The 12484-nt window shown below is 41.7% G+C and overlaps 2 protein-coding genes across 7 annotated transcripts; both read right to left on the minus strand.

Annotated features, from left to right (window-relative positions):
- Positions 1–3141, minus strand: ngb (neuroglobin). Of its 2 annotated transcripts, XR_013078130.1 has the most exons (5): positions 3015–3141; positions 2485–2593; positions 2267–2386; positions 1919–2149; positions 1–1283 (listed from the first exon to the last, which is right to left on the minus strand). XR_013078130.1 is itself a non-coding variant. In XM_076748167.1 (4 exons), exons 1-4 carry the CDS (start codon positions 3110–3112, stop codon positions 1997–1999), a joined length of 480 nt encoding a protein of 159 aa, XP_076604282.1. In that variant the 5' UTR covers positions 3113–3141; the 3' UTR covers positions 1–1996. The 2 variants fall into 2 exon arrangements, 1 of the variants encoding a protein (XP_076604282.1); XM_076748167.1 differs by having other exon boundaries at positions 1–2149.
- A 959-nt stretch (positions 3142–4100) lies between these two features.
- On the minus strand, positions 4101–12442 carry fam161b (FAM161 centrosomal protein B). Of its 5 annotated transcripts, XM_076748161.1 has the most exons (10): positions 12208–12376; positions 10732–10962; positions 10136–10656; positions 9679–9992; positions 7666–7784; positions 7409–7576; positions 7196–7295; positions 6945–7111; positions 6621–6710; positions 4150–4266 (listed from the first exon to the last, which is right to left on the minus strand). In XM_076748161.1, exons 2-9 carry the CDS (start codon positions 10941–10943, stop codon positions 6629–6631), a joined length of 1683 nt encoding a protein of 560 aa, XP_076604276.1. In that variant the 5' UTR covers positions 10944–10962; positions 12208–12376; the 3' UTR covers positions 4150–4266; positions 6621–6628. The 5 variants fall into 5 exon arrangements, with proteins under 5 accessions (XP_076604275.1, XP_076604274.1, XP_076604273.1 ...); XM_076748160.1 differs by lacking the exons at positions 6621–6710; positions 12208–12376 and adding an exon at positions 12389–12442 and having other exon boundaries at positions 4101–4266; positions 10732–10955; XM_076748159.1 differs by lacking the exon at positions 6621–6710 and having other exon boundaries at positions 4101–4266; positions 10732–10955.
- Positions 12443–12484: the final 42 nt, after the last annotated feature.

Consider the following 12484-nt stretch of genomic DNA (forward strand, 5'->3'; position numbering starts at 1 on the left):
TTTAGCAGTAAAATATCCACAGAAGATCACTTTATTTATTTATTTTCAAGTAAGCACACAACATTTCTTCTTTTAAAGTGTAGGATGGAACCCAGGTTACAAAGAGTGCGTGCTTGTTTGAGCTCTAATAATAATGTGCATTTTTGGTTGAAGGATAACTAGGTGAAGTCATCACTGTTCAGTAGCAGCTGATAATGATGAGGTAGACAGTGACACACCCAATATGTACAGAGCTGGATGTTAACGGGATAACATGCCAGCTGTCAGTCATGCCTGCTAAAGAGACCTAACGTCAGGTAACTGCAAACAGAGACGTGGAGAACAACAACCTGCATAGGGCTGTGTACTGATACTAAGAAAAGAATCACTACAAATACACCACCTACACAGTCAGTTAATCAACATTACACCTGTGGGCTGGATAGTATAGACTGAACATACTATACAGGGATAAAATAGTCCAATAGAAAACTCTGCCTTTATACTCTTCTGTAAGGATTGCACATTTAAAAGTTTATAATATTTCTATTATTTTGATTAAATGAAAGATATACTAAACAGTACATCACATTTGAAAAGACAAAAAGAAAATCAATGCTCTTTAACTACACATACATTTCCGAATATAAAAATAAACTTTAGAAATGTAAACTCAGACTAAAGCAATAATAACCACAGATCAGCAGCTTGGATTTACAGTTGTATGGTGTTATTATCTAATACTTGGCACACTGTTGCTAAGTTACTTGGCATTAAGACCATGAATGTAAATCACAGCTGAGGATGATACATACAGTGTTATGGTAGCAAGAATAATAACACACACATATCGGACAGTGTCGGCACACAGTATCTCTGTATTGTTTGTTTTGTGTTAATAGATTAAAAAGGAAATGAATAAAGTTTGTCTTTGCTTCGTAATGCCAAACAAATCGCTTCCATGCAGAAGGCCACTCTGCTTATCTTCACCTCTAAAGCCGAGGTAATACTACGTTTGTAGCCACAACAACACAGTTAATAAGCATTACCGAGATAAGCAACTACAGTACAACAAAACTACTCTACGTTAACAATGGCTGGAAACTGATAGCCAAGGAACAAAGATCTTCAAATTCCTCCAAGACGCCCTTTACCGTTCACACTCTAAAAAGGTCATGTAACAGTCTATTAGTTAGAGTTTAACAGTCAGCTGAAGCCTATTGAAATACTCACAACCTGTTCTGAGGAGAGCATCACACACCGTGTCGAGTAAGGTGCACGCGGAGGCCTTAACAGTCAGATCTCTGAAGAAAGAGTGTAACAGTTCTTGTCAGTATCTATTGAGTATCATTTCTAACAGTTGTCATCAATAGGTTAAATGTTCGATGACAAAGTCGCACACAAAAAGAGGTGTAATGACGTGTAGTATCATTAGAAAACACAGTAATGACTATGATTAAGATGATAGGATTTTCTTATATAAAATCACATTGCTTTGTCCCAAAACTACCAATGTTTTGTAAAGTATCACTGTGTCCCAGTTAGATAGAGAGCTGCCCATGCTGGCCACAGTAACGATCACAGTTTGAGTAGTGTGTGATGCCAAAATATAATATCTAGTGTTTCACAATTGTGCAACTCTTTTTAAGATACATCACAAAGACCACTACAGTCACTGTTATCATTTTGAGTAGATATATCAAAGCAGTTATATACAAAGAGACTCAACAGTTGTTGCTTGTTCTCGGTGTGAGGCGCTCAGATTACAGGTCCAGACTTAGAAGAACTAAAACAGGCTGGCTCAGATCCTCACAGCTGTGCAGCAGCACTGTGTGGTAGCTAAACATCCACAGCAAAGAAAATAGACTCTGCGATTGGTCGATCCAATTGGAAATTGTAACCACACCGTACATTTGTTTCGCTACGTGACCCCACTCACAGAGCAAACGTACAGCATTCCACAGCAACCACGTCGAGTGATTTCACAGCATCTGCTCAGCAGCTCCCGCTGTGCGCCTCAGTCAGCCTTGTCCTCGCCGTTCTTGGCCCACCCTCGGCTCATGGCTGCTACCACGATGCTGTACATGTTGAGCCAGGCTTGACGCAGTGGCGCCGTGTAGGCCTGGCCCAGACTGCACTGCAGCATGTAGAGAAGGGACTCACCCACCATCTGAAGAAGTCCAAAACCAACAAGAACACAAAGACAGAAAAAGCATATTTTTTTTCCACAGCTCATTTGTTTGTGAAACAGCTTTTTGAGAGTTGCATTATGAAATGTTGGTCCTACAGCAAACGACTGGGTGTTGACTCCCACTGCCTGATGTTTCCTCCCAAGGTTGAGCAGGAAGTCCTCCAAGGAGTGAAGGTCATCCAGGTGGCTGACCGCTGCATCGATCACGAGCATCACCTTGCATCACAGGCGAATACACACACAGAGAGTGTTCAAAACTGTACACAAGTACAAACAGTGTACTTGCAGTGGTCACTGCGGTGAACGGAGCTCACCTTGGTGACATGTTCCAGGAACTCTGGGCTGGAGAGGCAGTCTTGTGTGGAGCCACAGTTTGTACTGTAGTGGAAAAGACTGAGGAGCGCAGGGTCCAGCTCAAACAGTCTACCACAGACAAATACCACACTGTTCTATAGGTGTGTACACACGGCATGGGTTGCCAAACATCCACATAGACACAAAATCAATCTGTAAATCATACATCTACAAATCTCTCCGGCCACTCTCTGCTTTAGCGGCAGCTGTCTCAAAGTAAATTGTGGATTATTGCGGTCTGTCGCCAAGCAACAAGTCAAGCTTCCGGTCCCTGCGTGGTGAAAGTGTGCGGCGGAGGATCTAGCTTGATTCTCTCTCCACACCTGATACATATTCTAATACCACAGCCATAAAATACCACAAAAAAACACACAAGATCCTATTTCTATCTGTCGTGACAGGATAACTGCACAGGACAACATTTTCTCCTCTCACAGGTCACTTTGCTGTCTAGTTCCATCTGAATCGTGCTGATTGTGTAAAACATTACCTGGAAAACATGATGACACCATGAGGAACTTTGTTCTTGCCCAGGCTCTCCCAGCTGCCTCGTATCAGCTCCTTGTCTTTCCCTGACAGCTTCTCCATCCTCCCTCAGGCTGTAAACACGAGACAAGTTCTTCTAGAGGGGAAACACACAACTCCTCTACAGGATAAGAAGGCTCAGTTTGAGCAAAGCCATAACATTTAATCCACAGACCAAACTTCCGCCAACCCCACCTGGAAAACAAAGCAGAGCATCAAGTCAGTGTAACACAGCTGATTTGCTCGTAACGTATCAGGTATGAAGAGTGGGACATGGCTGCAGGAGATATGACTCCCAGGCTAGAGATGCACAAGCATACTGTACCTTCTTGAGGTCAGTCTTCTCTCTGAACTTCTTCTGGTGCAGTCAGACTGAGGGGTCTGTGTGTGTGTGTGTGAGTGTATTTGTGTGAGTGTATTCGTGTGTGTGCAGGCAGCAGCCTTGCCTGACACTCTGGTGCACTTGCGCTCTCTTTCCCCGGCCCACGGTGCAGTCAGGGAAACAAGTTGTGCCACGCTCTTATCTGTCACACTGGCTGCTATCTCTCTCTCCCCTTCCCGTTTGCCTCTTGATATGCTCTCTCTCCAGCACTGGGGATATTATTCATGCCACTGAAGGAGAAAAAGAGGGATCTCTCTCTTCTGATCCAGAGAGGCTGTAGCGAGCCACAGCTCCTCCTGCAGGTGAACCGAAGACTAAAACTTACGGAGACCATACATGCCCGCACACAACATAAACTGCACTTAACAAAAATACATGGCCTTTGCACTTTTACTTTATAATCACGACAATTTAAATAAACGAGAAATTAAGATGAACAACAAAATAACCAGAAAACACAACATAAGCAATTTCACACAGTGAAATTGCTGATGTTTTAAGGCAGGTGAAAGGCTCAGTAAAAACAGGTTTGAACCCAAAAGCACAGCTCTGAGACCAGCTGGTAACATTAGAAGTTCAAGTTTACACAAGCTAAAAAAACAAGTCAAACCAGGCAGGCAACAGAAATAAGGCAAACTTATCTAATAGAGGATCAGGCTGGAGAGCAGGGGTCCAAACAGGCAAGACTCACGCAGGCAGAGAATAAATGGAGTTGGGCTGGTATACGCGGCTACTCGGCTGATGGGGAAGTGGGATCAGGTGGGTGGGGGAGATCAGGTGATGGAGAATGACAGGAGCACACAGGTTACTGCAGGGCAGGTGGGAGTGGAATGATCTGAAACAACAGGAGAGTTAGCACATGGAGGAGGAAGAAGGCAGACGAGGAAAATATGAGAGTAGGAACTGGCTGACACTGTGACAGTGAAGTCCATTTGAGGCCTATATCATCTATTCTAGGGTGTGTCCTCAACTGCCTACATTTGCAACCCATGCATTTCCAGAATTAAAAGTGTGGGAATTTTTATATCGTTCAGCGGCTGGAATAATAAAAGACCTGAACGCACCACCTTGGCAAAATTATATTGTTCATCTGCTGAGCAGAGCCACTCCTCAAACAGCGTGATCATAACATTCGCTGGCCAAGTGCGCAGCCTCTCATTAATCTAAATGAGATGTGTTTGTTCCCTTTCTCAGCTTCCACTCGCGTCCGAGGCGCTATAGTTTGTTTAAAGAGATGTCACGGGCGTCTGCTTCCTTTTGCACCTCACAGGACGCAGGGTCTCACTCGGATAATATCTAACAGGTTGAGCGATTGGTTTTGTTTTCAAGCGTGCGCCGGGGAAGTCAGAGGGGCACAGCTCTCTCCTGAGGGATTACGAGGCAGAGCGGGGAGGGATACACGGTTCCCATGACAACCTGCCGGGATGGAGCCCTTGAAGCTTTGTCATGTGATGTTTGAGATCTCGAGGAACGGACTGTGTGATTATTTATTACATTATAAGTACTATGTAATAACAGTTTGCTTTTTCTGCTTTTCTTATATTTTTAATTATGTAAAATGAATGACATGCTTATTTTAATACCTGGACAGTCACCTTACAGTCACCTGAAGAGATGCAGTCTGGCAGCTCAACATTGTCTTGTAACTGTATGTAATATATTGAGCTGTTAACTCAGTGGTACAACCCCAATCCTACAAAAGTTGGAACGCTGCGTAAACATAAAACAGAGAGTGATAATTAGCTAATCCTTTTTGACACACTCTATCAAAAACAGTACAAAGACAATATATTTAATGCTTTACCTCATCAGCTTCATTGATTTTTGTAAATATCTGCTTATTCTGAATTTGATTCAGCAACAAGTTGGGACAGGAGCAACTAAAGACTGCGAAACTTGTGGAATGTTCCAAAAACACCTGTTTGGAAAATTCCACAGGTAAACAGGTTGATTGGTAACAGGTGATAGTATCATGATTGGGTATGAAAGGAGCATCCTGGAAAGGCTCAGTCGATCACAAGCGAGGATGGAGCGAGGTTCACCTCTTTGTGAACACATGATTGTCTAAAAGATATTAATACATGGGCTCAGGAGCATTTTGTAAAACTGTGAGTAAACACAGTTAATTTGCAAATGATTGCTTTCTGTTTTTATTTATGTTTTAAACAGAATCTCAACTTTTTTGGGGTCAGAGTTGTACACTTCAAACTAAGCGTTCAATAATGTTACCTTAAGATGAATTAGTTCACAATTCTTAATGATATCTTGATCTGAGCTTGTGCAAACATTGCCTTCACTAGCTTCAGTGCACAATGACACAGTTGCCTACAAAGCCTCTGGGTACTCTCTGGTGTGTACTCCATGATTACGTTCTGATTATGATTATATAGATATTCAGACAATCCTGTGTGGCTTGTATGTAAAACTGATCTCTCAAATTCCTGGCAGTCAGCTGTCTAAGCAGTAGTGGAGGTCAGCGTATAAGCGTATTTGATGTGGATGTATGGGCTTGGTGCAGCCCACTGAACTGGTCTCTGCGCACTGTTTATTTAGGTGGCAGTGTGGCTGGAGAAACAACTGGGAACTTTCACCCAACCGTCAGAGAGAGGCCCATGTCAGACGCCTGGTGTCCTCACCGGACCTGCCCAATTAAGAAAATATACAATACATCTCATCGTAAAAGTATATATTTTTTTAATATATCAGGAGCTTCTTATTTTAGAGTGAGTAAAACAAAAATTAATGTTACTGACACGGTGGTCTCGAGCGGTGATCTCATTTTGTTTTTGAACTGTTAACTCTGGCAACCAAGTGTTCATCGTCCTCTAAATTACAGCCTTCATATTCCTTTGAAAAACTGTTTGCAAAAGCAGCTTTTTATTTTCGGTTTTATCCACTTGAAGTCAGATCGCACATACACACACACTTATATAAGTGTTAAACTCAAAGCATATAAAATATTAAGCACATCTAAACTTATGCAGTTCTGTAAACTTCTATTTTCTTTCAGTTGTAATCCCTGACATTTGTGATTGTGCAGTCCAGATGTTTTGTAATTTCATAATTTACAGTTCCACATCTTAAACTATCAAGCGCTTGGTACGGAGAGTTAGCCGTGACATGAATCATTTTTGAGGACAGTGTTGTTTTCTAGCGGAGAGGCCACAAAAAACTCTGTGCCGCCTGAACCTTTTTGATCATGGCATTTCTTCTCCTTTGGACTTCACGCTCTTCTCTTCCACATCTTCAATTTTCTCCCCGTCGTCTACATTTTCATCCCTAAATCAGACATGTTGGGTTAGAAAATGGCTATATTGTAATTACATCGAACTTTTGCTTGGCTACAGTATTTGCCTTTTCTTCGCTAAAGACTGCTGGGCAAGCTCAGAAAATTATGTAATGCAACATGACCAAACCACATGAAGTCCTTGGCTCTCCAGCACCAGTGCTATTCATACTTTAACCGGACACAGTGGTATTACATAGTGGATGAGCAAAACTAAAAATTCTCACGCTGCATAGCTGCTATGAATGTCGTTCTGGTCTGTATCATCCCCAGATCTGGATGATGTTGATGTTCCTTCAGCTGCTTCACCATTTTCTTCAACAAACTGCTCCTTCAAGCCGGCGTTCTGCAGCTTGTTCCTGTACGTCTGCTCCGCGTGAGCCTTTGCACTTTTCTGGCAGAAAAGACTCAAAGTTACGCTGTAGGTGCATGTCATTTACAACGTGATGTAATCTCCTCCTCCTCCTACGTCACTCACCTGTTTCACCTGTTCGAATAAATACGGGCGTCCATTGACTCGTGTCTTCATATCCCGTAACTCCCTCGCGTACTCTCTCATCCTTTGTTGGTCAGCAGCCCTTCATGTAAGAGAAGATTATAGTTTGAGCCGCTGCGGCAGGCGGTTGTTGTGATGTGAGATGCAAAGGCTGCAAAATTGGAGAATGAATGGTCTCACTTGACCAGGACTCACCGATGGTGCTGCAGTTTTTCATTATGCACATCTTTCAAGCTTCTGTGTGGGTCCAGCAGCTTTGCATGAAGTGTGACTGTCTTCTTCATGGCCTGGGACCTCATTTGGTACTTCCTCAACCAGTCTGCACTCTCTTGATTCTTACTATCTCTCATCTCCATTGATTTTCTGTGAAGGTAAAAAATACTCTGTATATTAGTGGATTGAAGTATTTAGCACATAGAAACTATAGGGAGAAAAAAAATAATCCACGTCACCTGACGGCCACACAGCGTTTCCTCACAGCATCTGTGATGTATGTGGGGAGCGTGTCTGAGGACAGGGATGTTAAGGCGCCAAGTGACTTGCCTCTACTCAGATGACTTATTTTTGGTACCTATAGATGAGAGGGAAAAATACTTAACACTTTCATTAAACAAATTTAGAATTAACTTCGAAATAAAACCCGACAGGGTGGAGTAGTAACACAAGCAAAGTATACAGCCAGACGTAAGCATGAAGCCTTTACACAGGCATGCCAAATCTGTGCACTGAGCTGAGAGCGGTGTAGAAGCTTGTCTGTCAGATGATACAGCACAGAATGACTCAGAGTAGCAGAACTGGTTCATCAATTTGCAGAAAAAACATGTTTTATTCACGGTGATCAAAGTGAAATGAAAGGAATATTGCAATATAAAAGTATTGGAGGAGAACTAGAGAAGAGCAACATTGACTGTCAATAAACAATTAAGTGGTGTTGAAAAGCCCTCAGTAATTACTAAATAATATGCGCAGGAATAATGGATTTCTGTCCAAAATGTAATTTGCAATATTTTACTGTGAGATCGAACAATACAACATACTTTATGAGGTTAATCATGCAACTTCATACAATAATGTTATGTTTTGTTGTTTTTTTCCAGAGAAACCACTCACTTTAAATCTGAAGGTTTCTGTAGTTATACATTTAACTATGAAGACATTTTGTACAATTACTTATGTGATGTTAATCGACACACCTTCCTCAACAAGGCCAAATACATTTATTTATAGCATTAACTAAATCAGCCTGCCAATAAATGTCTGATATGATTCATAATAAGCCAAACTGCTCCTCAGGGACATTAAAGCTTTACTCTACTCTAAAATAGACCTTTGGTTATTGTATAATTTTGGTTAGAAAATGGAAAGAACTGCCATCCAATCCGGCAAAATTCAATGAACATATATACGTAGGGATGGGCCTCTGAAATATGGGATGAATCTCATAAAAAAGACTTCTCTGCTTGAACTCAGGGGAAAAAAAAATGTGAACAAATATTATATGGTTGTGCGTCAGGCGCTGCAGAAATGGGGCTTCGGTTAAACTTGACAAATTATGAGGTGGAGAAAGTTTGAAATACAACTGTTGAAGGGAGGAGAATATTCCCTCTGTGAAGAAGGCCCACTGTACACATTTTAAATAGCTTTACAGTTCCACAACTGAGGGGGCTGGTCAGACAGACCTCAGGAAATAACAGATATGCCACACAAGAACTTAACCCACGCAATAAATCTTTTATCAACAAATTACTCCCAAGGACACAGAAAAGAAAGTCAAACGTGACCAGGTCAGAGTCTTTTGTCAGATTTTAGGAAATAAACACTTCTGAGTGTTGAGGAGACCACAGGAATACATGATAGAGTATTATACAGTCTGCAAGAACTGTAGAGTAAACATCTGTTCTTATTAGGCCTTATATTGCATATTTGGTGAAATCATAGTGATATACACTTTTTTAAATGAACAAGGATTTAGATAATCAGCACTGTTTGTCATGTGGAACATTACAGGCTTTAAGGAAGGCCAGTTGTTTCCTACTCCCCTTAAATAAGAGAAGTGGTGGGTGGATGTGTTTCAAACCATCCATCAAGCATCATCATCAAGAAATAATGTAAAACTACAACGTGAAGGCACCTGGTGCTTTGGAGTCCTGGATGTCTTCTTCTTATGTAATTCCTCTACAGACACTGGCTCTTCAAAACAGGCATTATCCATTACATTTTATTGATGTGACATTTTGGAGAGCGTCGTGAATTCATTCTCAGCCCCTTGCTGACCATAATTACAACCTCTGACAAATCTGTTCACTTTGAAACTTCATGAAACAAATCAACAAAAACTCAAATAAAAAATTAGGTCATATTCTGAGAGGTGACCAAACTGTATTGAAATTAATGAAGAAATAACACATTTTCATGAATTCTCATGGTAAACCAAACAACAGGTCTGGGGTAAAGAAATGTTTTACCTGTGAGTTTTCAGGGCTCATCTTATTTTGTCTTGCAGGGAGAGCCGATGTCCTCAGATAGAAGGGCTGACATTTGATCATGGTGTCTTTACCCTGTGTCTTTCTCAGTGCCGCTGTCTGCAAGGCTTTGTGCAGCCTGCTGAAATCAGGGACCTGGTGGATGATTTGGGGCTGGAAGCTGGGTCTCTCATCCAGGAATCCCAACTTTTCTTTCCTGGTGCGCTCAGCAGTGCGAAGCTTCGGGCTGTGACACACAGTGGGATTCTCATGTCGCACTCTTGTCTGAGTGGCGACTTGTCTGCAAAGCTCCTGGTCTGTGCAAGAATAACAGTAAGGTACAGTAGAGGGTGAATTCACGTCAGTGCATGAAGTGTATCAGACATACTGTGTGAATGCATCCAATGACATGTTACAAACAGCATTATAAATACAGACTTACAGAACAAAGCAGACCCACCTTTCAGCTCAGAATCTGACGAGTCTTTTACCTCTTTGTGAGGAGGTTTTTTGACAGGAGCTGCCTTCTGGTCATGTGACACTTGGTTTAACATTGCTATCAGCTTCTCCCTTTTCTCCTCTCCTCTCTCCTGGAAGCTGAAAGGTCTTTGAATGGAGAGCAAGAAGTCCCTTCTCTGCTCATGGCCCTGCTGTCTCTTCTTCTCCCTCAGCTCCACCATCTCCTGATAGAGGGGCTGAATGACACGGCTGGGTACTGGGAGAGCGCAGAACTTCTTCTGACACTCTGCTTCATCCTCCTCCACTTTCCTCATCTGTGTTGTTTTGCATGAAGTGAACCGCTCACACTGTTGAGTCCTGGTAGGACTCAGCATGGAAGTCCTGACTGAACAGTGAGTCCAGTTTGTTGATAGCAAGGTGGGAGAACTAGAGTTAAGCCTCTCTGACTGTCCAGGATGCTGCAAAGTCTCTTTGTTTGAAGTCAGTGCAGATGTAGGATTGGATGTCCTCATTCCTTTATGTCTGAAAAACAGTAAAAATATTTAATGAAACAGATATAACTACAACAAAACATAGAGGACATTTGAGGAAACCTACTTGGTCTGATTGTTCTCCTGATTTTTATTAAAGGAGTATTGGTCTGTTGACAGTAGAGCGTTCTGATGAATTCTCCTCTCCAGCTCCTCTTTCTGCCTCCTCTCTGTCTCCTGCAGCTGCTGCCTGAAGGCCTCACTCAGGGCCTTCAGCTGCTGCTGAAGCATTAGCTCTGATCTGAGTCCATCATCCAGCAAGGTTTCCAGCTTTGACATAGTTTCTCTGACCTGTGAACTAACAAAAAACAGGGAGAGTAAAGTGAAAGAAAATCAAAGTCCAAGCCCTGAAAGGCTGTTTATTCCTGTAAACAAAAGGTCCTTTTTCATTTGTCTATCAGCTGAAAGGAAACTGACAATTTTGTGAATCAATTCAGTCATTTATCAAGCAATTAATTTCAATTACTTCTTCACACTTCCAACAAAAAGTTTACACAAAATAATAAGATGTGATTTTCATGATAACAAGCTGGGAGAAGAAGAATTTTACATGACCTGTCCCCTTCTCAAATAAATAAACAACATCAATGCTCTGCCAATATGTTCAACCTTTTAAGACATGCACACGCGCACACACACACACACACACACACACACACACACACACACACACACACACACAGAGAGAGAGAGAGAGAGAGAGAGAGAGAGAGAGAGAGAGAGAGAGTGACAGAAAATTTGATCTCTATACATTTTCTTAAATTGAAAAATAGTCAAACAATTTTAATAGAAGTAATCCGTCAATTAACTGACTCGGGGTGGACAGAAAATTAATTACCAATAGTTTTGATAACTGATTATTAATGTATGTGATTTTCTGAAGCAAAAATCTGAATTCTCTGATTCCAGCTTCACAAATGTGCATACATGTTGGGTTTTTTTTGTTTTGTTTTGTTTTTTTTAGCTGTGAATGGTGTCTTGATTGTACATTGAACGTCTTTGGGTTTGAACAAAACATGCGATTTAAATATGTCAACATGGGCTCTGGGAAACTGCGATGGACATTTTTCAATATTATCTTTCATTCTATGGACCAAACCATCAACTGATTATTCAAGGGGGGAAAGGAAGAGAAAGCAGGAGCTCTGTGATGAAAATAACTGTTAGGTGCAGCTTTAATCTCACATCATGAGGACTTGCTGTTTCTCTCAGTGTTGTGTCATAATAAACTGAACATCTTTGGGTTTTAGACTGTTTGAGAACATCCCCTCCCGATTATAACGACCACTCTTCACTGTTTAAGAGTCTTCGTCAGGGCTTCATACCTGAAGCAGTTTGTCAACAGGTTACCATGGCAACCAGATCTCTGCGCTTTCAACACAGTGTGCAGTATCGATTTATGTTCATGTATTTAGCATTAGCTAAGCTTAGTTTCTACACGTATTTACTTTACGAACTTTCTGTTTTTCTGCCATTGAGAAGCAAGAGGTAAAACATTAAATCGACGATATTCAAATGGAAGTAATAACAGCGAGCAGCCAACCTGGTGAAAGGCGAGTTTTAGGAAGTGTTTCTTGGCGTCGAAGCGTCCTCCAGACTAGCGTGACATCTCCGCTGAAGAGACACGCTACGTCTTATTTTGTAAGGTAATTAGATGTTGTTGTAATAAAGCTGGCAAAGCTTTTTCTGGTACACTTGAAGAGAAGAAAGTGTCTTTTACTCACTCTCACTCCTCCGCTTTGGTAGCATTAGCACTGTTTGTGGACAGAAACGGGAACGTCAGCCGCGACGGATGTCTTCTGTGATTGGACGCGAAGCCG

This window comes from Chaetodon auriga, chromosome 14 (genome assembly GCF_051107435.1).
Source record: "Chaetodon auriga isolate fChaAug3 chromosome 14, fChaAug3.hap1, whole genome shotgun sequence".
Taxonomy (NCBI): Eukaryota; Metazoa; Chordata; class Actinopteri; order Chaetodontiformes; family Chaetodontidae; genus Chaetodon; species Chaetodon auriga.

Bases quoted from the DNA above. Each gene is read 5' to 3' on its own strand.
- ngb (XM_076748167.1), bottom strand. From the start codon at position 3,112: ATGGAGAAGCTGTCAGGGAAAGACAAGGAGCTGATACGAGGCAGCTGG. The intron at 2,594-3,014 runs GTAATGTTTTAC...TGTCTGTGGTAG, and splicing joins GGTGTCATCATGTTTTCCAG to ACTGTTTGAGCTGGACCCTG. The intron at 2,150-2,266 runs GTAGGACCAACA...GGACTTCTTCAG, and splicing joins TCAACACCCAGTCGTTTGCT to ATGGTGGGTGAGTCCCTTCT.
- fam161b (XM_076748160.1), bottom strand. From the start codon at position 10,943: ATGTCAAAGCTGGAAACCTTGCTGGATGATGGACTCAGATCAGAGCTA. The intron at 10,657-10,731 runs GTAGGTTTCCTC...ACTGTTTTTCAG, and splicing joins CAGGAGAACAATCAGACCAA to ACATAAAGGAATGAGGACAT. The intron at 4,267-6,944 runs GTGAGAATTTTT...CTGTTGTTTCAG, and splicing joins ATTCATAGCAGCTATGCAGC to ATCATTCCACTCCCACCTGC.